The following is a 23815-nucleotide window of genomic DNA, read 5'->3' as shown; positions in this document are numbered from 1 at the left end:
ACAATAATAAAAGCAAAGGACCTGTAATTTCCTAAACACTCTAACCAAGTTATGCGCAGACATGAACATTTTGCAAATATAGAAGATGACTTCATTTCTTACACAAAGATAACACATTGTGAGAACAAATGATAGTTTCAGGTTGGTTTTGTTTTTAAAGGAGGAATCTAACTATCGGTGCTTTCTCAAAGCCGTTTCAGTGTGTAGAACTTCAGAATTTCGGCTACGTCATTGTACTTCACTCCTCCAAAATCAGTTTTTGATTAGTTATTTTGGATCGGGGTGAAATGCTCCTGGTTTGGACTGGATCACCCGATCCAGAAGCGATGGCGGCGGGTGGTTCGTAGAACCGGTAGCAAAAATCCCTGCCCTTCCCCCCCACCCCGTCCCAGCTGAGCCACGCAATCATCAGGTTCTTGGGGTTTTTTACTTTTAAAAGCATTTTTCTTCAGCCAAAAAAATGCTTTTAAAAGTAAAAAAAAGGCCTCTGAGGATCACATGGCTCAGTTGGGATCATCAGAACCCTTTAAAAGCATTTTTTTCTACAACCTCTTTGGCCGAAGAGGCTGTAAAAAAAAAAGCTTTTAAAAGGCTCCTCTGGTGATCCCAGCTGAGTTGCCTGATCACCAGAACCTTTTAAAAGCATGTTTTCTATAAGCTCTTCGGCCGAAGAGGTTGTAAAAAAAATGCTTTTAAAAGGTCCTAGCAATCAGGCAACTCAGCTGGGATCGTCAGAACCCTTGAAAAGCTTTTTTTCCTCTGGCGATCCCAGCTGAGTTGCCTGATCATCACAGGCTTTTAAAAGCATTTTTTTTACAACCTCTTCGGCCAAAGAGGTTGTAGAAAAAATGCTTTTAAAAGTAAAAAAAAAAAAAAGTTGGCCACACCCACCCAGTCACATTACCCCCGCCACCACCAAGCCACACCCAAAGAACCGGTAGTAACAAATTTTACATTTCACCCTTGATTTGGATGTTTTGAGCTCGTTTGTTTAGAATTGTTTTGTTAGAATTTGCTTAGAATTCAAGAGATGTGAATGCATCCGGTATTATATATACAGAATGTAGCAGGGGTCCCCCAACCCCCCCGGGAGCTATGGCCAGATTTCAGGCTGTGGCCCATCGGGAACTGGGCTGTGCAAGCAGCGTGCAAGTGTTCAAAGCTCCATTTGCACAAGTGGGAGGGGCATCCATGAATGTCCACCCCCACCCCGCTGCAGGTCTGCAGAGCTGGAAAGGTTAGGGCACCGCTGATATATAGTACAGGTAGTCCTCGAGTTACGACCACAGTGGAGCCCAAAATTTATGTTGCTCAGTGAAACATTTGTTAAGTGAGTTTGCCCCGTGAGTTTACGACCTTTCTTGCCACAATTGTTACGTGAATCATTGCATTTTTTAAGTTAGCAACACGGCTGTTAAGTGAATCTAGATTCCTCATTGACTTTGCTTGACAGAAGGTTGCAAAAGCTGATCACATGACCCAAAGACGCTGCAACCGTCATAAATGTGAACCAGTTGCCAAGCACCTGAATTTTGATCATGTGACCATGAAGGTGATGCAATCAATGGTCGTGTGAAAAATGGTCATAAGTCACTTTTTTCAGTGCTGTTGTTAACTTTGAACGGTCATTAAATGAGCTGTTATAAGTCAAGGACTACTGTAATGTGCAAATTACATTTTTTCCCCCTGCTTGTACTTCTCATTAGGAGAAACTTCATACAGAACTGAGACTCATTTACAGATTTCTTGCTTAGCTACATGTTTGGCTCCTGAAATGTTATGGGCTCCAAGAGCTAAAAATCTCCTTTTTAAAAATTAAAATGGGCAATCTTGTGAGCTTTTGACCCGTGCTTTCTTCACATAGTTGGCTCCGGCTATCAAACTCCAGTATCCGCCGCTCTTTTTTGAAGCAGGTTGATGCAAACCAATTTCAAGCCACCTGCGATGACAGGTGAGCCTTTTCATTTCTTAACCCACCCTGTGAGATTGTTGTTGATTGTACACAGGCTGCTCACAACGTTCTGACATTAAAATGCCTCTTTTTCCTTCCTTCCTTCCTTCTTTCCTTCCTTTTTTAAAAAAAAGACCCCAAGACCCCTCATTTTTTTCCTTCTGCACTCAGCCTAGGAATTGAAAAAAAAAAAAAACAGGCAATCTGCTCCATACCTTTTATTAATTATGCTTGGATTTGCTGTTACCAGTTGAGTTTTCGATCCTACGTCATTGCTGTATGCATTGCTTAGTGGAGGGAGGTTACACCTGAAGGGGAAAGAAAAGAAAAGCATATTATAATAAATTATTATTCATTATTCTTATGAATATTCATTATTCATATGAATTCTTATTTCATATATTTGAGAGGTCCTTGGCGCCCTCTGAGCTTGCTTGTTTTCTTGCAGACTTTTCATTAACCAAACCAGGGGACGTCATCAGATTATGCAAAAGTTACTTATTACCCAGTCCAAAAAGGAATAAGCAACAAACGTGCTCCACAGCTGATTGGCGCCGAAAAAACTCCTGAGTAAAATTCAGCCGTGCCAAGGCTCCTAGAGGCTAGCGCGGCTCCAGCGACGTTTATCAGGGCGCTCCCGAGACAATGGAGGCCAGCTGCAACCTTTGGGGTGAAAGCAAACCCCTGCAGCACCCCCCAGAGTTACCAACCTGAGAGGAAAGGGGAGGGTGGGAGGCGTTGGAAAGGGCAACCCCCCAGCTCCAATCCATATCAATGGAGAGCCCTCCCTAGCTGCAAGCAACAATCATAGATCCAAGAATAATCAAGATAAAAGAAACAACCTTTACCTGAAAGGAACGGAAAGAGAACCAAAATCCAAAATAAGAAAAGGATATCCAGGGAATAATATAATTCAGCTCTAAAGCTCTGGAGATAAAAATTAATCGACCATAGCTGAGGCTGAGTTGAAAAATGCTGGGGAACGTCACCAGGGAGGCGGATCCTCAGAAGTTTTTCTTTCAACTCAGAGACCATAGAGCTAGAGACTGGAATAACCCAAATGGCGCCTCCCATCGCCACACAATGGAGAAAGACCCAAACACCACCAGCACCCAGATCGGCATAGATTAACGCCAAGGTTAACATGAGACCCACGATCAAGAAAACAAAACCCCAATCAAGAAACTGCCAAAGAGTTGGACGGTGGTATTGCTGTAAGATTAAAATGGAATAAGATGAAAGACAGGGGCCGTAGTAGCTCAGGCTGGTAAGAAGCCTGTTATTAGAACACAGCAGCCTGCAATTACTGCAGATTCAAGCCCGGCCCAAGGTTGACTCAGCCTTCCATCCTTTATAAGGTAGGTAAAATGAGGACCCAGATTGTTGGGGGGGCAATAAGTTGACTTTGTAAATATACAAATAGAATGAGACTATTGCCTTATATACTGTAAGCCGCCCTGAGTCTTCGGAGAAGGGCGGGATATAAATGTAAACAAAAAAAAAATGTTAATAATTAAAATACATGAGGGGGATTCTGAGAAACATACTCAATAAATGGGAAAATCGGGGTTGTCTGCACACCGTAGTGGAAAATATTGAAATGAAAATGAATACAGCAATAGAGAGAGTCAAGAAGGAGGAGAGAGATGGAAGAAAGGGAAGAGGAGAGAGAGGGAAAGAAGAAAGGGAAGAGGAGAGGAAGAATGGGAGGGGGAATAAGAGTAGGAGAGAAAGTTAGAGAGGGAGGAAGAATGGAGGAGGGGGAGAAAGGAAGGGGAAGTAGAGAAGGAGTAGGAGAGGAGAGAAGAAAGTAGGAAAAATAAAAGAAGGGAAAGAGAGGAAAAGACAAGAAAGACTGCTGTAGAACAAAAAAGATGAAATGGAAGAAAGGCAACCCCGAACATGTTTGAATATGGCAGGATAAAAACTGAATTAGCTAAAAAATAATAAAAGAGAATATATATTAGTAAAAATGGAGAAATTAGAACTTGAGGGCCAAAGAAGATGTGGTTTATATAAACGAGCATAGAAATATTAAGTTATGATTAAAAATATGGAAAAAGAACATTTTGGCAGAAATTGTAACTAAGTAAAATGTATCTGGATATGTTAAATTGTATAAGATATGATATGGCCAATACTCTGTTCATAAATTATGTGTGTGTGTCGGGGGGGGGGGGTAATTGATTAAAAAAAAAAAAAAGAAACTGCCAAAGAAGCCAACAGCAAACAGCCCAATCAAAGAATCTCTAAAACCATCCCCACCAACACAGATTGGAAAGCCAGTAGAACAAGAGTTTCAAACTTGATTTCATTGAGGGCCGCACAAGGGTTGTGTTTGACCTCGGAGGGCCGGGGGTGTGGGGGGCATGGCCAGGAGGCGTGGCAAGGGCATAGCTGGGGATGGCGTGGCCATGGTGGGCCTGACACGGGATTCATGTCAGAGACACAGGTCTAAGACAGGATGATGCAGCCGTCATAAATATGAGCCGGTTGCCAAGCATCTGAATTTGATCATGTGGCCATGAGGATGCTGCTACAGTTGTAAGTATGAAAACTGGTCATAAGTCCCTTTTTTACAGTGCTGTTGTAACTGGTGAATGGTCACTAAATGAACTGTTGTAAATCGAGGATTACCTGTACTTTGGAAAAACAGTGGAAGGAAAGCATGGCCAAAATGGCGGCTTACCTCATGACAAAGTCCGCTTGATCGATCTGCTTGCCGCAGCGGCTGTTCTTCAGAATCCCACCGTTGCCCACCACAGAACATCTCTTCAGTGGCAGCTGGAATGGAATCACCTGGCAAGAGAAAACAGGAGCCACAATCACACCTGAAAAGTAGCAGTGCATCTGGTGATTTCAGATGGAGGGTGGTGGGAGCACAGTATTGCTGGAGAACTGTTGTGGTCCGCCAGCAGCCTGGGGAGCTGCCAGCGGAGTCGGACAGTGAGGAGGCTGAGGAGGACAATGGGCCAGCCCTGAAGTCAGGGAAAGGCCCGGACAAGGGCTCTGCATCGGAGGGAAAGATGGGGTCAGGGCCATCTGGGAGCAATGCACGGATTCCGAAGCCTCCAGAGTCGGATAGCAGAGAGGCAGAGGAACAGGAGGAGCTTGTTCCTAGTGCACGCATGCGAAGAGCTGCCAGAAGGCAAGAGCAGCTAAAGCAAAAAGGACGACTCGGGAGTAAGGCCAGGAGATGATTGGCCCCTCCCAGAAGGTTTAAAAGAGCAGCAACGGATCTTGGGTTCTTTGCAGGAAAGCAACTTTGCTACAATTGTTTCTTGTCTCTGTTTCTGAACTTCCTGGGCTTTTTGTCAAGAAAAGCGTTTGGCAGGGTGCCAAAGAAGACAAAGGTTTGTGATAAGGCCGAAGGACTTTTTCTGAAGAACTTTTTTTTTTTTTTGGACTTAATTTGGACTAAGCTGAGAATGAAGTAATTCTCAGCTGTTCTAATAAAATATGTTTGTTTAGGACTGATTGTGTCTGGTAATAACTATTTGGGCCTAGGTCACAACAAGAACAGACTTTTGGTCTTCAAGAGACATGCTTTGTATCTAGCTTAAAGCTACTAAATTTTGGAATTCATCAGCACAAGACGCATTGTGGTTGATTGGACCAATTCAATGCACAAAATCCTGGAGATTGCCCCAAGAAGTCCAGGATTGCCTCTGAAGACCATCTCTTGGGAGACCAGAGAGCTCCATGTGCAGTTGTGGACTGCTGGACTAGAATAGAATAACAGGGTTGGAAGGGACCATGGAGGTCTTCTAGTCCAATCCCCTGCTTAGGCAGGAAACCCTGTATTTCACAGTGGTGGGTTTCAAATTTTTTTTACTACCGGTTCTGTGGGTGTGGCTAAGTGAGTGTGGCATGGCTTGGTGGGTGTGGCTTGGTGGGCGTGGCAGGGGAAGGATACTGTAAAATCTCCATTCCCACCTCACTCCAGGGGAAAGTTACTGCAAAATCCCCATTTCCTGGGAATTGGGAGGCAGAGAATAGATGGGGGCGGAGCCAGTCGGAATTTTTACTACCGGTTCTCCGAACTACTCAAAACTTCCACTACTGGTTCTCCAGAACTGGTCAGAACCTGCTGAAACCCACCTCTGCTATTTCAGACAAAGATGGGATGGGTGTGATCCAGCAGGGCACCACTTATATTCTTATGCTTTCTATCTGAACTTCAGCATTTCCTAAAATCATAACCGTAGTAGAATTTGAAGGAGGAGCCTATGAAGATCAGAAAATAAACCTCATGTTTTCCACGGGATGCCCACTTTAGAGGCAATGAGAAAAGTGACACTTGCAGTTGGATACACACATTTAATAAAAATTTAATAAATAAATAAATTTGGCATGATTTCCTTCCTCTTTCTCAGTAGCAGGAAAACAACTGAAATTGTGGCATAACCACAATTATGGAGAGTTAAACTATACTTAAATACAAACACAATACGGTGCAGTAGACCCGAGCTTGAAGCCAGAGAGAAGGTGAATAGCTAAATGTGAAGACGTGATTTGACATGCCTATTCTTCTTCTATGGTGGATGTAGGCAACTGCCGATCTTCCATATGTTTCCTAATCACAGTCCCAAGCAATCCACATCAGAGGCCCTGCTTGTTTTCAGAAGTTGTAGGTGCTCCATCACTCGGAGGTTTTTAAGAAGGGATTAGACAACTGTTTGAAATGGTATAGGGCAGGGGTCTCCAACCTTGGCAACTTTAAGCCTGGCTTAAAAACTATCCAAGTTTTGATCATGGGAATGCCACAACAGTCATCAGTCTGTGAAAAACAGTCATAAGTTACTGTTTTAAGTGCCGTGGTAACTTCGGTCACTAAACAAATTGTTGTAAGTTGAAGACTACCGATAGTCTATATCAGGGGTCTCCAACCTTGGCAGCTGTAAGCCTGATGGACTTCAGCTTCCAGAATTCCCCAGCCAGCTTTGCTTGGTTGAAGTCCACCAGGCTTAAAGTTGCCAAGGTTGGAGACCCCTGGTATAGGGTCCCCTGTTTGAGTAGGACTAGAAGACCTCCAAGCTCCTTTCCAACTCAGTTATTCTGTTCTGTTCGACTCAAAACAATTGATTTAGAAAGATATAGAAGTCACCCATTCCTCATATGCATGAATGAAGATTTCTGTCATGTTTATGGATCAATTTTACAAGGTATACTTAACATTTTATGTTTGTTAGATGCTTTCAGGTTGGGATTAAATAAGAGGATGGAACTATTTATTTTAAATAATGGAACTATTTTAAATGTAAAACAAAATATTTTCGGGTTGAGAAGCTCACATCCTTTGAAGAAAGCTAAGACATATCTCAAAGAAAATCTTCTGAAATGGAGAAAAATTGCTATGGGCATACATACCCCTGAAATACCACTCCATTCTTGACTGTTTATTTAAAAAAAACAAAAAAAATAGGACAAAGATTTAAAAAAAAAACCAGTAACCAAAATGGAAAAAAAGCAATACAATCAATACTACGTAGCTATAACTCTATCTGTCTGCCCATCCAGTTTTGCACAATTCAAGCATATTTCATTATAATTATCCATTTATAATCTGTCTGTAAACAAATTGTTCATAAATCTCAAATACCATCACATCTTCAATCCACTGTGTAATTGGGACCATAAATTCATTTTTCTGATGTTAATGCTTCAGATCCCTGCTGTTTTCTCCATCGTTCCATCATGTTTAAATAGAAGAAAAACCACTAAATATTTGACTCTGATGATTTGCTCTCTCTGTTCCTTTTAGGGTAACAAAAATGACATCTCAATTGGTGTTTTCTGCATTGTTCTTTCTAGCCTGCTGCTCCAACTCAGAAATAACATCAAATGTTCAAGATTGATAGCTGTTCAACACACCTCTCCACAACGAGTTTATCTGATCTCCCTTTTAAAGCTACCCAATCAGAGATGAAATCCCAGATGAGGTTCTGACAGGTTCTGGAGAACCGGTAGCGGAAATTTTGAGTAGTTTGGAGAACCAGCAAATACCACCTCAGGCTAGCCCTAGAGTCGGGTGGGAATGGAGATTTTGCAATATCCTTTCTCCAGGAGTTGGAAGGGAATGGGGATTTTGCAGTATAAGGATACTGCCACGCCCACCAAGCCACGCCCACCAAGCCACACCACACCTACCGAGCCACACCCACAGAATTGGTAGTAAAAAAAAACTGGAATTCACCACTGCACCCAATGTAGTAGCTATTACTGCATTTGATAATGAATTCTAGGGACAAATGATGGACTTTCAAAAGTAATGTTTTTTTGTTTATTCTCCTTCAATTATATTCATTCAATGGCCCCTAATGTAGAGTTTTTCAAACTTGACAACTTTAAGATGTGGGGACCTCAACTCCCAGAATTCCCCAGCTAGCATCTTAAAAGTTACCAAGTTTGAAAAACACTGCCATAATGTTTTGAAAGATTCAAAAAAAAACAAAAAAAAAACCCCAACAACAACAACCCCACCCTTCTTTTCCCAAGACACACAATTTCATACTTTAATTCTACCTCTGTGTGGCCCATATTGCATAATCTTGCAATCTCTCAGCTAAAACCTTTCCCAGGCCCCTTAACTAGGGACCCATAGATTAAACTAAGACCTTTCCTATGCAAAGCACATCTCTCTCCCCAAACCATTCCATCTACAGAGGAATTATTGAGTCTGTCATCTGCACCTCCATGGCTGTCTGGTTTGGTTCTGCAACCCAACAAGACAGACACAGACTTCAGAGGATCGTTAGAACTGCAGAAAAAACAATGGCTACCAACCTTCCTTCCATTGAGGACCTGTATACTGCACGAGTCAAAAAGAGGGTTGTGAAAATATCTACAGACCCCTCGCATCCTGGACATAAACTGTTTCAACTCCTACCCTCAAAATGACGCTATGGAGCACTGCACACCAGAATAACTAGACACAAGAAGAGTTTCTTCCCGAACGCCATCACTCTGCTAGACAAATAATTCCCTCAATACTGTCAAACTAGTTACTAAATCTGCACTACTATTAATCTTCTCATCATTCCTATCACCCATCTCCTCCCACTTATGACTATATGACTGTAACTTGTTGCTGTATCCTTACGATTTATATTGTTTCCTATATGATTCGATTGCTTATTTGTACCCTATGACTATCATTAAGTGTTGTACCTTATGATTCTTGACGAATGTATCTTTTCTTTTTATGTACACTGAGAGCTTATGCACCAAAGACAAATTCCTTGTGTGTCCAATCACACTTGGCAAATAAAGAATTGTATTCTATTCTATTCACCGCAACCCCTCCCCCCAAAAAATCACAGCTGCTGCTGGTAAAATACAAAAAAAAAAGTCTGCATCCCTATTAAATAATTCTGAAATGCCCAGATCACCTGCAGCCCTTTCAAAATAAAATGCTTCCAAACCTCTTATGATGTGACTTTTCCGCCCTTTGTTCATATAAAGATAATTCGGAGGGGGGGGAGGGCTCAATAATTTAGCTCTGTGCTTTTCTTTTAGCCTTCCAGATTCACCTCCCAGTTGTGCTCTGTGTGAGTCTGGAGCTATCACAGGTTATCCTCACAGTGGTGTCCATAGCTTGTAGTCTGCTACTTGTGGGTTTCGGCCTCAAAATCTTATAATTCAATTTCGGCAGTAAACCGAGAACAAGAGGAAGGATGTCCTAGGAAAAACAGCAATCGTGCAGTAACTCAATTTGTTCGACTTTATTGCAGCTCACTAGCTGAAGTACAAATAGGTACAAATGTGTTTGGTACAGGGGCCTCCAACCTTGGCAACTTTAAGCCTGGCGGACTTCGACTCCCAGCTTTGCTGGCTGGGGAATCCTGGAAGTCGAAGTCCGCCAGGCTTAAAGTTGCCAAGGATGGAGACCCCTGGGTTTGGTAGACACAGGCTTATTTGTACACAATGGCTTGTATTACTTTTGGATTGTAGGGCTGGAGAAGTCTTGAAAAGTCGCTTGGACTGCAAGGAGTTCCAGTCAATCGATCAATCCTAAAGAAAATCAACTCTCTTCTTGGAAGGACAGATCCTGAAGCTGAAGGTCAAATACTTTGGCCAACAAATGGGAAGAAAAGTCTCACTGGAAAAGACGCTGATGTTGGGAAAGATGAAAGGCAAAAGGAGGAGGAGGACAGCAGAGAATGAGATGGATAGATAGTGTCATCGATGCAATGGATGTGAATTTGGGCAAACTCCGGGAGACAACAGAGGACAGGAGAGCCTGGCATGCTATAGTCTATGGGGTCTTCGAGAGTCAAGACATGACTTAGCGACTAAACAACAATGGTTTATATATTAATGACAAGTAAATTACAATGCAGTTGTAATTTGTTAAATTTGGTAAAAATGTACCTGTGTTTATTTGATATATCAAGTTGGAAAAAGGAGTCAGCAAGTTTAAACACTCATTTGGACCCGTTTCCCACAGAAAAGAAAACACCTGGAGCCACAAAACCCTTCCCATACATGACTATTTCCTGAACAGCCACAAAACTAACATATGTAGTTGAATTAAACATTCTGTTTTCTTCTGAAACATTTCTTTTCTTGGATTTATCCATGGTTGGCCTACCGGGAATCGAAAAGCTCAATAAATCACATGCTGATGGCACATTGGTTAGTTGTGACACATATTTTGAGCGACAGGGAGCCGCAGCAGAGGGATGAAAGAGCCGCAAGTTGCTGACCCCTGAGTTAGAAATTTGCTCTTCTTCTCTACATTTGTGCATCCTAACTGATCCCACCCAATTAGGCAGGGAAGATACATTGCAGTTAACTGATGGTAGTTAAAGAATTCTGACTGGTAGAGTCTAGGAAGAGTGCTTTCTTTGCTCTTGCCCCCCCCCCATCCACCCTATGGAATATTCTACCCCTGGAAATGAACCAGCCCCCCCCCTCTTCTAGCCTTCTGAAAAGGCGTTAAAACATGGCTCTAAGGCTTCACGTGGTGACCCCAAAGAAGAAATGCACAGGTATCGTATATGTGGCACCTTGCTCAATAGTAGTACCTGTGAGAGGGATCTTGGAGTCCTAGTGGATAACCATTTAGATATGAGCCAGCAGTGTGCAGCAGCTGCGAAAAAAGCCAACATAGTTCTGGGCTGCATAAACAGAGGGATAGAATCAAGATCACGTGAAGTGTTAGTGCCACTTTATAATGCCTTGGTAAGGCCACACTTGGAATATTGCATCCAGTTTTGGTCGCCACGATGTAAAAAAGATGTTGAGACTCTAGAAAGAGTGCAGAGAAGAGCAACAAAGATGATTAGGGGACTGGAGGCTAAAACATATGAAGAACGGTTGCAGGAACTGGGTATGTCTAGTTTAATAAATAGAAGGACTAGGGGAGACATGATAGCAGTGTTCCAATATCTCAGGGGCTGCCACAAAGAAGAGAACAGTCGGGCTGTTCTCCAAAGCACTTGAGGGTAGAACAAGAAGCAATGGGTGGAAACTGATCAAGGAAAGAAGCAATTTAGAACTAAGGAGACATTTCCTGACAGTTAGAACAATTAATAAGTGAAACGACTTACCTGCAGAAGTTGTGAATCCTCCAACACTGGAAATTTTTAAGAAAATGTTGGATAACCATCTGACTGAGATGGTGTAGGGTTTCCTGCCTGGGCAGGGGGTTGGACTAGAAGGCCTCCAAGGTCCCTTCCAACTCTGTTGTTATATTATATTATATTATATTATATTATATTATATTATATTATATTATATTATATTATATTATATTATATTATATTATATTATATTATATTATGAATACAGTCGTGGCGCTGGTTGGTGCTATTGGAGTTTTTGTCAACTAAGTTTTTAACAGAGCTTAACCATTTTTTTCCTCCTTAAAAATGCTGGATGAACTTCTTCAAAATTCAGAGAGGAGAGGAAAATAAAATGAGGGACACCAAATGTGTCCCATCGGGACTGTGAAATGGCCAAAAAGCTTCTTGGATGAGAAACAAAACATCTTCAAAGAAAAACCAGGAAGTCCAGTTGCCTCTTGAAAAAGCTCCTTTCGAGCTGCCATCACCTGGATGACTGAGAACCTCCATAGAGAACTGTGTTTCTAAATTAACTTAACTGCAGTGGTTCACTTAACAACTGTGGCAAAAAAGGTCGTAGAATGGGGCAAAATTCACTTAACAAGTGTCTCACTTAGTAACATCAATTTTTAGGCTCAATTGATGTGATAAATCAAGGACTGCCTGTGTTGCGTTGTCACTTCTATTGTGTTATTTGTTGTTCGTTGCCCAGAATCGGGAGAGCAAGATATATAAATCTAAATTTACAAGCAAGCAAACGAATAGCGAGTTATGCCATCTTTGTTATCTTTTCGAGGTTGAGTTTACAAATTTCCCTGCCACAACATCAATTATTTGCAGCAAACCTTCCAGACACAGATGTTCCTCCTGGTTAGATAATGAAATTTTGCAATAAAATCAGGGCTGGTGCTTCTCTTTGTAAAAATCAGGACTGTTATATTTATTTGTTAATTTTATTTTATTTAGAAAAAAAAGAGAGATAAGAGGCCTAGCGGGCACTAAGACTGGTATCCATGGTGATTTCATAGCCATCTTTTGAAAACCTATTTTCTGTTTCAAGAAGAAGCCTGGGGAAATGCTTTTTGAATTACTTTACCGTAATATATTGGGGAAGAATAATGCCCTTTGTGTTTGCTTAATAGGTGGGAAACATATGGGATTTTTTCTGTTTTTCTAATGCAAACAATAACCTTTCAACCAGGGGTGAAATCCAGCAGGTTCTGACAGGTTCTGGAGAACTGGTAGTGGAAATTTTGAGTAGTTCGAAGAACCGGTAGCAGAAATTTTGAGTAGTTCGGAGAACCTGTAGTGGAAATTTTGAGTGGTTCGGAGAACCTGAAGCAGAAATTTTGTGATCTGCCCCCTCTGCAGTCCGGGAGTCACGAGCGATGACTTAATTAGCCGACAACTATCAGCTCTGGCAACAAACTAGCGAGCGTCTGCCAAGTGTCTCTGTTATCTCTCTTGATGCCAATGAGTCAGCCAGGAAACCAGGAACAAACAGGACTTCAGCTCTAATTCTCCCTCTAAACAGTTGATTTGCTTGCCACGAAGGGGTATAGCAGCCCTTGCTGCTTTTATATCCTGTGGGGTGTGGCTCCATGACTCAACACTTCCTAGGCCTGCCCCACCCCTATTGTTCTGTTGTTACCGCCTCTCCTGCCTACAAAACCTAGGGTCCAGCAAGGCCTGATTGCCATCAGCCGGGTCTGGAGGCGTGGCCTGGGAGGGGAAAGAGTCAGGGGACGGAGGCCCCGTTATCTCCTCCACCTGGCCTGCCTCTGGCTCCTGGAGCTGAACCAGGGAAGCCAGTGCTCCAGAGGTAAGTCCTGATGGCCCTTCCCCCTCACTTTCCGAGTCACTTTCTGACAGGGGGCCCGGCTTGGGGGGCGCAGACACAACACTTTGAGTAGTTCGGAGAACTGGCAAATACCACCTCTGGCTGGCCCCAGAGTGGGGTGGGAATGGATATTTTGCAGTATCCTTCCCCTGCCACGCCCACCAAGCCACGCCCACAGAACCAGTAGTAAAAAAAAATTGGATTTTACCACTGCTTTCAACACTGCCCCTGCTTGGTATAAAATCATTTTCCTCCCAGGATTAATTTATTATTATATATAACAACAGAGTTGGAAGGGACCTTGGAGGCCTTCTAGTCCAACCCCCTGCCCAGGCAGGAAACCCTACACCATCTCAGTCAGATGGTTATCCAACATTTTCTTAAAATTTCCAGTGTTGGAGCATTCACAACTTCTGCAGGCAAGTCATTCCACTTATTAATTGTTCTAACTGTCAGGAAATTTCTCCTTAGTTCTAAGTTGTTTCTTTCCTTGATCAGTTTCCACCCATTGCTTCTTGTTCTACCCTCAGGTGCTTTGGAGAACAGCCCAACTCCCTCTTCTTTGTGGCAACCCCTGAGATATTGGAACACTGCTATCATGTCCCCCCTAGTCCTTCTTTTTGTTAAACTAGACATATCCAGTTCCTGCAACCGTTTTTCATATGTTTTAGCCTCCAGTCCCCTAATCATCTTTGTTGCTCTTCTCTGCACTCTTTCTAGAGTCTCAACATCCTTTTTATAAGGGGGCATAAGTGCAGGAATTCAAAATCCTTTCTTTTTAGATGCTTAAGATTTCCTGTATGAAAAAAGGCATACATTTTAAAATGATGATTAGAAATTAGCCGGTTGGGGAATTCTGGGAGATGAAGTCCACCTGTCTTAAAGTTGCTAAGTTTGAGAAACATTGGATTAGAGAAAGTGCAAGTCCTGTACCGTACCACAGTCATATTCCAACTAAATACAGGTAGTCTTCGACTTATAACCATTCATTTAGTGACCGTTCAAAGTTGCAACGGAAGTGAAAAAAGTGACTTATGAACATTTTTCACTCTTGCAGCATCCCCACGGTGAGTGTCAGTTTCGGAAGGCAATTTTCTTTTTGCTTGTAAACTGCCACATATTTTAGGTGGGGATGTTGGGAGGGGGTTGTTGTTGGAGCGGTAGAAAGTTAGTCATAACAACATTCCGTATTCAAGGACATCCTGCGTCTGATGGAGATTGCCTAAAGACTGTATCCAATTGAGTGTGAAGAGCTGATTGGACAATCTGATGAACTTGTGGGTGTGGGGGCAGGGCTGTGAACTGTCAGCTGGGTGTGGAAAACCTGGAAGCTTTCAGTTTCGGGTTTTCCCAGCTGTGCCAACATGACATCTCCAATAAATTGGAACTTTGAGGAACCTCAAGCCTCAGAGCTTTATTTCGTTGGGGGTGTTCCTTGGAACCCTGACAGTGAGGTGATCAAAATGTAAACAACTGACAACTGGATCATCTTCATGACAATTGTAGTGTCCTGGGGTCATGTGATCCCCTTCTGCGACCTTCTGACCAGCAAAGTCAAAGGGAAGCCAGATTCACTTAACACCCGGGTTACTAACTGAACAACTGCAGTGGTTTACTTAACAACTGTGGCAAGAAAGGTTGTAAAATGAGGGAAAACTCACTCAACAATTGTCTCGCTTAGCAACACAGGATTTGGGGTCAATTGTAAGTCGAGGGCTACCTGTATTTAACTGATTAACGGAATTAATCTATTTTCTGGCATCACATAATTGATTATGGACTATCAAGTTTTTTTATTTTTTATTTTATTTTGTCACAACAGTATACGTAAACATTGATATAAAACAACAACACATCATAAAAATATAAGCAAAAGTATGCAACAACTATATTAATTTGATATAACGAAAGGGAACAATAGGACAGGAACGGTAGGCACTTTTGTGCTCTTATGTACGCCTAAGTTATAACCCCTAAGTTGTTGCTGACTCTTAGGTGTGTCCATTTATAATCATTTCATCTTTCGTTTTGTTGAGCTTTTTTTGTCTTCATGCTTCTTACATTTCTTGTTCCTACTGCAATTTTTTTGTAGCTTCAGATTTCCCCCCCCCTGTCTGGTAACGTCACCAATGTTATCCCAAAGGCTTGCAGTCTAGCCACATTGTAAACACCATTAATTCTCTGAAAGATCCATAGTTGTCTCCAGCAGTATGTGGCATGCCATCGGACCAGAGGGACCATCATCTGGCACTATATCGTCTATCATTTTATATTTTCTATCCAACTGGTTTTCTCGGTAAAAAAAAATAATAATAGCGGAGTGTTTTATTATAGCCTGGAGGAGGAGGAGGAGGAGGAGGAGGAGGGGAGGAAGAAGAAGAAGAAGAAGAAGAAGAAGAAGAAGAAGAAGAAGGAGGAGGAGGAGGAGGAGGAGGAGGAGGCGGAGGAGAGAAGGAGGAGGAGGAGGAGGAGGAGAAGGAGAAGGAGAAGGAGAAGGAGAAGGAGAAGAAGAAGAAGAGGAGGAGGAGGAGGAGGAGGAGGAGGAGGAGGAGGAAGAAGAAGGAGGAGGAGGAGGAGGAGGAGGAGGAGGAGGAGGAGGAGGAGGAGGAGGAGGAGGAGGAAGGAGAAGAAGAAGAAGAAGAAGAAGAAGAAGAAGAAGAAGAAGAAGAAGAAGAAGAAGAAGAAGAAGAAGAGGAGGAGGAGGAGGAGGAGGAGGAGGAGGAGGAGGACGAGGAGGAGGAGGAGCAGGAGGAGGAGGAGGAGGAGGAGGAGGAGGAAGAAGAAGAAGAAGAAGAGAAAGAAGAAGAAAAAGGAGAAGGAGGAGGAGGAGGAGGAAGAGGAGAAGAAGAAGAAAGAAGAGGGAGGAGGAGAAGGAGAAGAAGAAAAAGAAGAAGATGATGATGATTTCACTTCTCATCCAAGAAGCTTTATCAGTTCTGGCAGGAGGGTGGGGGGCTATGGAGGGATTAGCTCTGAGAGGATGGAGGGAGAGTTGGAAGTATCCTATTTCTTGGCAGTCATCTGGTCATTAGCACTCTCCCTGAGAGCTCTGGGGCTACTTGGGGTTTTATCAGTCGCCTCAGGCTCACCTGAATCAGGTTGCAGATGGGGGTGGAGCCTTCTTGGAACTGCTGAAAGGATTGTGTTGTAGACAGGAGGTGCTTTATTCCTCCCCCTCTGTAGAGAGGGCCGCTCAGTATTAACATAAATAGCCTCTTTTACCCCTCCTTCAGGGATGTGGTGGCTCAGTGGCTAAGACGCGGAGCTTGTCGATCGAATGGTTGGCAGTTCAGCGGTTCAAATCCCGAGTGTCGCGTAACGGGGTGAGCTCCCGTGACTTGTCCCAGCTTCTGCCAACCTAGCAGTTCGAAAGCACGTAAAAAATGCAAGTAGAAAAATAGGGACCATCTTTGGTGGGAAGGTAACAGCGTTCTGTGCGCTTTTGGCCTTTAGTCATAACATAACATAACATCAGAGTTGGAAGGGACCTTGGAGGCCTTCTAGTCCAACCCCCTGCCCAGGCAGGAAACCCTACACCATCTCAGTCAGATGGTTATCCAACATTTTCTTAAAAATTTCCAGTGTTGGAGCATTCACAACTTCTGAAGGCAAGTCGTTCCACTTATTAATTGTTCTAACTGTCAGGAAATTTCTCCTTAGTTCTAAGTTGCTTCTTTCCTTGATCAGTTTCCACCCATTGCTTCTTGTTCTACCCTCAGGTGCTTTGGAGAACAGCCCAACTCCCTCTTCTTTGTGGCAACCCCTGAGATATTGGAACACTGCTATCATGTCCCCCCTAGTCCTTCTTTTTGTTAAACTAGACATATCCAGTTCCTGCAACCGTTTTTCATATGTTTTAGCCTCCAGTCCCCTAATCATCTTTGTTGCTCTTCTCTGCACTCTTTCTAGAGTCTCAACATCCTTTTTATAAGGGGGCATAAGTGCAGGAATTCAAAATCCTTTCTTTTTAGATGCTTAAGATTTCCTGTATGAAAAAAGGCATACATTTTAAAATGATGATTAGAAATTAGCCGGTTGGGGAATTCTGGGAGATGAAGTCCACCTGTCTTAAAGTTGCTAAGTTTGAGAAACATTGGATTAGAGAAAGTGCAAGTCCTGTACCGTACCACAGTCATATTCCAACTAAATACAGGTAGTCTTCGACTTATAACCATTCATTTAGTGACCGTTCAAAGTTGCAACGGAAGTGAAAAAAGTGACTTATGAACATTTTTCACTCTTGCAGCATCCCCACGGTGAGTGTCAGTTTCGGAAGGCAATTTTCTTTTTGCTTGTAAACTGCCACATATTTTAGGTGGGGATGTTGGGAGGGGGTTGTTGTTGGAGCGGTAGAAAGTTAGTCATAACAACATTCCGTATTCAAGGACATCCTGCGTCTGATGGAGATTGCCTAAAGACTGTATCCAATTGAGTGTGAAGAGCTGATTGGACAATCTGATGAACTTGTGGGTGTGGGGGCAGGGCTGTGAACTGTCAGCTGGGTGTGGAAAACCTGGAAGCTTTCAGTTTCGGGTTTTCCCAGCTGTGCCAACATGACATCTCCAATAAATTGGAACTTTGAGGAACCTCAAGCCTCAGAGCTTTATTTCGTTGGGGGTGTTCCTTGGAACCCTGACAGTGAGGTGATCAAAATGTAAACAACTGACAACTGGATCATCTTCATGACAATTGTAGTGTCCTGGGGTCATGTGATCCCCTTCTGCGACCTTCTGACCAGCAAAGTCAAAGGGAAGCCAGATTCACTTAACACCCGGGTTACTAACTGAACAACTGCAGTGGTTTACTTAACAACTGTGGCAAGAAAGGTTGTAAAATGAGGGAAAACTCACTCAACAATTGTCTCGCTTAGCAACACAGGATTTGGGGTCAATTGTAAGTCGAGGGCTACCTGTATTTAACTGATTAACGGAATTAATCTATTTTCTGGCATCACATAATTGATTATGGACTATCAAGTTTTTTTATTTTTTATTTTATTTTGTCACAACAGTATACGTAAACATTGATATAAAACAACAACACATCATAAAAATATAAGCAAAAGTATGCAACAACTATATTAATTTGATATAACGAAAGGGAACAATAGGACAGGAACGGTAGGCACTTTTGTGCTCTTATGTACGCCTAAGTTATAACCCCTAAGTTGTTGCTGACTCTTAGGTGTGTCCATTTATAATCATTTCATCTTTCGTTTTGTTGAGCTTTTTTTGTCTTCATGCTTCTTACATTTCTTGTTCCTACTGCAATTTTTTTGTAGCTTCAGATTCCCCCCCCCTGTCTGGTAACGTCACCAATGTTATCCCAAAGGCTTGCAGTCTAGCCACATTGTAAACACCATTAATTCTCTGAAAGATCCATAGTTGTCTCCAGCAGTATGTGGCATGCCATCGGACCAGAGGGACCATCATCTGGCACTATATCGTCTATCATTTTATATTTTCTATCCAACTGGTTTTCTCGGTAAAAAAAAATAATAATAGCGGAGTGTTTTATTATAGCCTGGAGGAGGAGGAGGAGGAGGAGGAGGAGGGGAGGAAGAAGAAGAAGAAGAAGAAGAAGAAGAAGAAGAAGAAGAAGAAGAAGAAGAAGAAGAAGGAGGAGGAGGAGGAGGAGGAGGAGGAGGAGGAGGAGGAGGAGGAGGAGGAAGAAGAGGAGGAAAAGGAGAAGGAGAAGAAGAAGAAGAGGAGGAGGAGGAGGAGGAGGAGGAGGAGGAGGAGGAGGAGGAGGAGGAAGAAGAAGGAGGAGGAGGAGGAGGAGGAGGAGGAGGAAGGAGAAGAAGAAGAAGGAGGAGAAGAAGAAGAAGAAGAAGAAGAAGGAGGAGGAGGAGGGGGAGGGGGAGGAGGAGGAGGAGGAGGAGGAGGAGGAGGGGAGGAGGAGGAGGAGGAGGAGGAAGAAGAAGAAGAAGAAGAGAAAGAAGAAGAAAAAGGAGAAGGAGGAGGAGGAGGAGGAAGAGGAGAAGAAGAAGAAAGAAGAGGGAGGAGGAGAAGGAGAAGAAGAAAAAGAAGAAGATGATGATGATTTCACTTCTCATCCAAGAAGCTTTATCAGTTCTGGCAGGAGGGTGGGGGGCTATGGAGGGATTAGCTCTGAGAGGATGGAGGGAGAGTTGGAAGTATCCTATTTCTTGGCAGTCATCTGGTCATTAGCACTCTCCCTGAGAGCTCTGGGGCTACTTGGGGTTTTATCAGTCGCCTCAGGCTCACCTGAATCAGGTTGCAGATGGGGGTGGAGCCTTCTTGGAACTGCTGAAAGGATTGTGTTGTAGACAGGAGGTGCTTTATTCCTCCCCCTCTGTAGAGAGGGCCGCTCAGTATTAACATAAATAGCCTCTTTTACCCCTCCTTCAGGGATGTGGTGGCTCAGTGGCTAAGACGCGGAGCTTGTCGATCGAATGGTTGGCAGTTCAGCGGTTCAAATCCCGAGTGTCGCGTAACGGGGTGAGCTCCCGTGACTTGTCCCAGCTTCTGCCAACCTAGCAGTTCGAAAGCACGTAAAAAATGCAAGTAGAAAAATAGGGACCATCTTTGGTGGGAAGGTAACAGCGTTCTGTGCGCTTTTGGCCTTTAGTCATGCTGGCCACATGACCACGGAGACGTCTTCGGACAGCGCTGTCTCTTCGGCTTTGAAACGGAGATGAGCACCGCCCCCTAGAGTCTAGCACATATGTGCAAGGGGAACCTTTACCTTTACCTCTTTCAAACCAATGGTCCTCATTATCCAGAATATGAAATGAGGGCACAGATAAACCCCCAAGTGGCCTCAAGAGCTCTCAGGGAGAGTGCTAACGACTGGATGACTGTAAAGAAATATGATCCTCCCCACCCCAAATCCTGTGAGGACTCCATAGCCCCCAGTTCTGATGGTAGAACTGATAAGCTTCTTGGATGAGAAGCAAAACATCTTCCTCAAGGAAAGAACAGTCCAGTTGCTTTTGTTTTTTTGTTTTTTTTTTAATACACCTTTGAGATGACCTGGATGACTGAGAAACCCCATAGACCAGTGATTCCCAAACTGTGAGCCGCGGCTCCCCAGGGAGCCGCGCTATCGTCATGGGGGCGCCGCGGAATATCTGCGCCCGCTGGGTCCGGCGCTGATGCGCCATTTCTGGGGCGTCTGGTGCGCATGCGCAGTTGCAGGTCAGATTTCCGGGGAGCCGCGGGCGCGTCTGGTGCGCATGCGCAGTTGCAGGTCGGATTTCCGGGGGAGCCGCGGGCGAAAAAGATTGGGAACCTCTGCCATAGACAGTAGGTTTTGAATTACAACTGGTTACTTAGTGGTCCTTTAAAGTTACGACAGACATCACAAAAGGTACTTACAAGTGACAGCATTAAAAAAATGAGAGGGCTGTATTTTTGTATTTTTTTTTGCATTTATATCCCGCCCTTCTCCGAAGATTCAGGGCGGCTTACACTATGTCAAGCAATAGTCTTCATCCATTTGTATACTATATACAAAGTCAACTTTATTGCCCCGAACAATCTGGGTCCTCATTTTACCTACCTTATAAAGGATGGAAGGCTGAGTCAACCTTGGGCCTGGTGGGACTTGAACCTGCAATATTGCAAGCAGTTGCTGTTAATAATAGGCTGCATTAGCCTGTTGCGCCACCAGAGGGTATTAGAGGGTACAGGTAATAGTCCTCGACTTACGACCATAATTGAGCCCAAAACTTGTTGCTAAATGAGACATTTGTTAAGTGAGTTTTGCCCCGTTTTACGACTTTCCTTGCCACAGTTTTTAAGTGAATCACTGCAGTTGTTAAGTTCATAACTCGGTTGTTAAGTGAATCTGGCTTCCCTATTGACTTTGCTTGTCAGAAGGTCGCAAAAGCAGGATCACACGATCTGGGGACTCTGCAACCGTCGTAAGTATGAACCGGTTGCCAGTCATGGTCCTGCGACCATGAGGACGTTGCAATGGTCGTAAGTGTGAAAAAGGGCCATAAGTCATTTTTTTTCCCAGTGATATTGTAACTCCTGATGGTCACTAGATGAACTGTTCTGAATCGAGGACTAATTGTATAACTGGGGACATGTTAAGGATGGATATCGGTTCTTGCATGTCTTTGTAACAACTCCATGCGGGATCATTTGCTGACTGTTGGATAGATTTAGCCCCGAAGGATGCTGCTCTCAGCTTCATGATACAGACGCAATTTCAATTTTGAATCAAGAGAAACTCACGATTTCTCTTGGCTGGAAAGCTGCTTAGTGGCACTGTAACATCTCCCCGAAGTCTTCCCTTCCTTCAAAAGTTTAGATTAAGTTGACATATTAAGCCCGATTACGTGCAGTCAAGTTGGCAATGACTCAGTTTTGTTGTGGTCTCTATAGAGACATGATATTGGCACTGCATATCGGACATTAATACAATTGAAAGCGTCCAGAAATATTTCACGAGAAGAGTCCTCCATTCCTCTGCTCGCAACAAAATACCTTATGCCACCAGGCTTGAAATTCTGGGTTTAGAAAATTTAGAACTACGCCACCTTCGGTATGACCTGAGCATAGCTCATAAAATCATCTGCTACAATGTCCTTCCTATCAATGACTAATTCAGCTTCAACCAGAACAATACACGAGCACACAATAGATTCAAACTTAATGTGAACTGCTCCAATCTCGATTGCAGAAAATATGACTTCAGTAACAGAGTTGTTAATGCCTGGAATGCATTACCGGACTCTGTGGTTTCTTCTCCAAACCCCCAAAACTTTCAACCTAAGACTGTCTACTGTTGACCGCACCCCATTCCTAAGAGGTCTGTAAGGGGCGTGCATAAGAGCACCAGCGTGCCTACTAATGTTCCCTTTAATTGTATTCATTTTGCGTATTCAATTCATGCCAATACTTATATATATATTATTTAATATGTATTTGACAAAATGAATGAATGAATGAATGAATGAATGAATGAATGAATGAATGAATGATGGGATGCTGTGCTGGGATCAAGTGAAGTGATCCTGACTTTAAAAGCAGGTTGAAAATCAACCTGACCGCAACGGCAGACATAATTTTTCAGGAAGGTTCTTTATCCAGGAAGAAATATACCAAGCATTAGAGTTAATAAAGCTATGGCTATTTGAAAAATGTACTGCATCATTTGAGATCTTATCAAAATAAGAGTTGTTCTGGCCAATTTTGGAAAGCAATACTTATCTTCCCGCAAATACCCACTTACAGTGGGATGGTGTATGGATGGGTGTTATTTGACAACTGCAGGTTTCAACAGCCTTAATCTACTTTTTCATTTTAGAAAATGAAATAAGGAAAGGGAGCTAGAAAAATAATAAATTCCATTCGAAAGCCACTGCAAATAAGACTTTCAAGAGTAAAAGGATTCCATACTATATCATGTAATCAGACCTGTGAGAAATGGAAGACCAAGAGAATAACAGAATCACTGAGTTGGAAGGGACCTTAGAGGTCTTCTAATCCAACCCGCTGAATGACACGGCCATTCTACTGCATCTGGGTCTGTTTTTTGGTACCTTCTACAAAAAAAAAAAAGAACCATATGCACAACGTAAGAGCATTGAATTACGCCTGATTTATGACTAGTTCACAGAACCCAATTGCTTATATTGACATTCGTGACATTCAAACCTACTCCACCCTCCTACCGTGTTTGCTTTCTTCCTTTCTACAATTTATCCAACTGCCCAATTTACAAACTGGCAACTCTTGAATAGCTTCAAACACTATAGTTCGGGAACATAAACACCACAAAAATACACTGCAATATAACACAGCTGAGGTCAACCTGCAATCTTTTTTTAAAAAAAAAATAATTTTTATTAAACTTTCAACTTTTAAAAACAAAATAAAGAAAAATACAACAAAAAACAAAAACACATAACAGACATACTGTAACATTACATGATATATTATTTTACAGCTTGCATACCAACATAAATATATATTCTCTGTTCTTATTCAATCGATTCTCTACATGCTTGGTATCTATTTACCAATCCATCCTTATCCGGTAAACACAATTCAGTGGTTCCTAATTTTAACTTAATTAGGTTAACATTCCAATTTATTATTTTGATTTCGTTTTTCCACACTTTGTAGTATTCCGACTCTTCCTTTTCCTTAATTTCTAGTGTCATCTCTGTCCATTTCTGCACACTAAGATTTTTTGGATTATTATTTCCTCTCCTGGAACATCGTTTTGTTTCCATCCATAGGCGACAGCGATCCTTGCTGCCGTTAATATATGAAGTATTAGGTATTGCAAAGATTTGTCTATTTTTGGGTTAATTATTCCTAATAAATAGAATTTAAATTCCATTTTTAGTTGGGTAATTCCCTCTCGCCAATTTTTAATTTTTTGCCAAAAATCTTGCTCATAGTTATCGCTCATGCTGGCTGAGGAATTCTGAGAGTTGAAGTCCACCACTTCTCAAGGGGCCAAGTTTGGACA

At 42.7% G+C, this 23815-nt stretch overlaps 1 protein-coding gene across 1 annotated transcript in view; it reads right to left on the bottom strand.

The window, feature by feature from the left end:
* The window catches only part of ST8SIA1 (ST8 alpha-N-acetyl-neuraminide alpha-2,8-sialyltransferase 1), an 80877-nt gene that overhangs the window by 31217 nt on the left and 25845 nt on the right, over positions 1 to 23815 (bottom strand). The window contains exons 3-4 of the mRNA XM_058191621.1: positions 4641 to 4750; positions 2167 to 2259 (exon numbers count right to left, since the gene is read on the bottom strand). Coding sequence (XP_058047604.1) covers positions 2167 to 2259; positions 4641 to 4750 — 203 coding nt within the window. The remainder of the gene's footprint in view (positions 1 to 2166; positions 2260 to 4640; positions 4751 to 23815) is intronic.

The sequence above is a fragment of the Ahaetulla prasina genome, chromosome 7 (genome assembly GCF_028640845.1).
Source record: "Ahaetulla prasina isolate Xishuangbanna chromosome 7, ASM2864084v1, whole genome shotgun sequence".
NCBI classification, from domain to species: Eukaryota; Metazoa; Chordata; class Lepidosauria; order Squamata; family Colubridae; genus Ahaetulla; species Ahaetulla prasina.
Note: the sequence above shows the minus strand (reverse complement) of the source record. Positions and strands in the feature narration are given on the sequence as shown.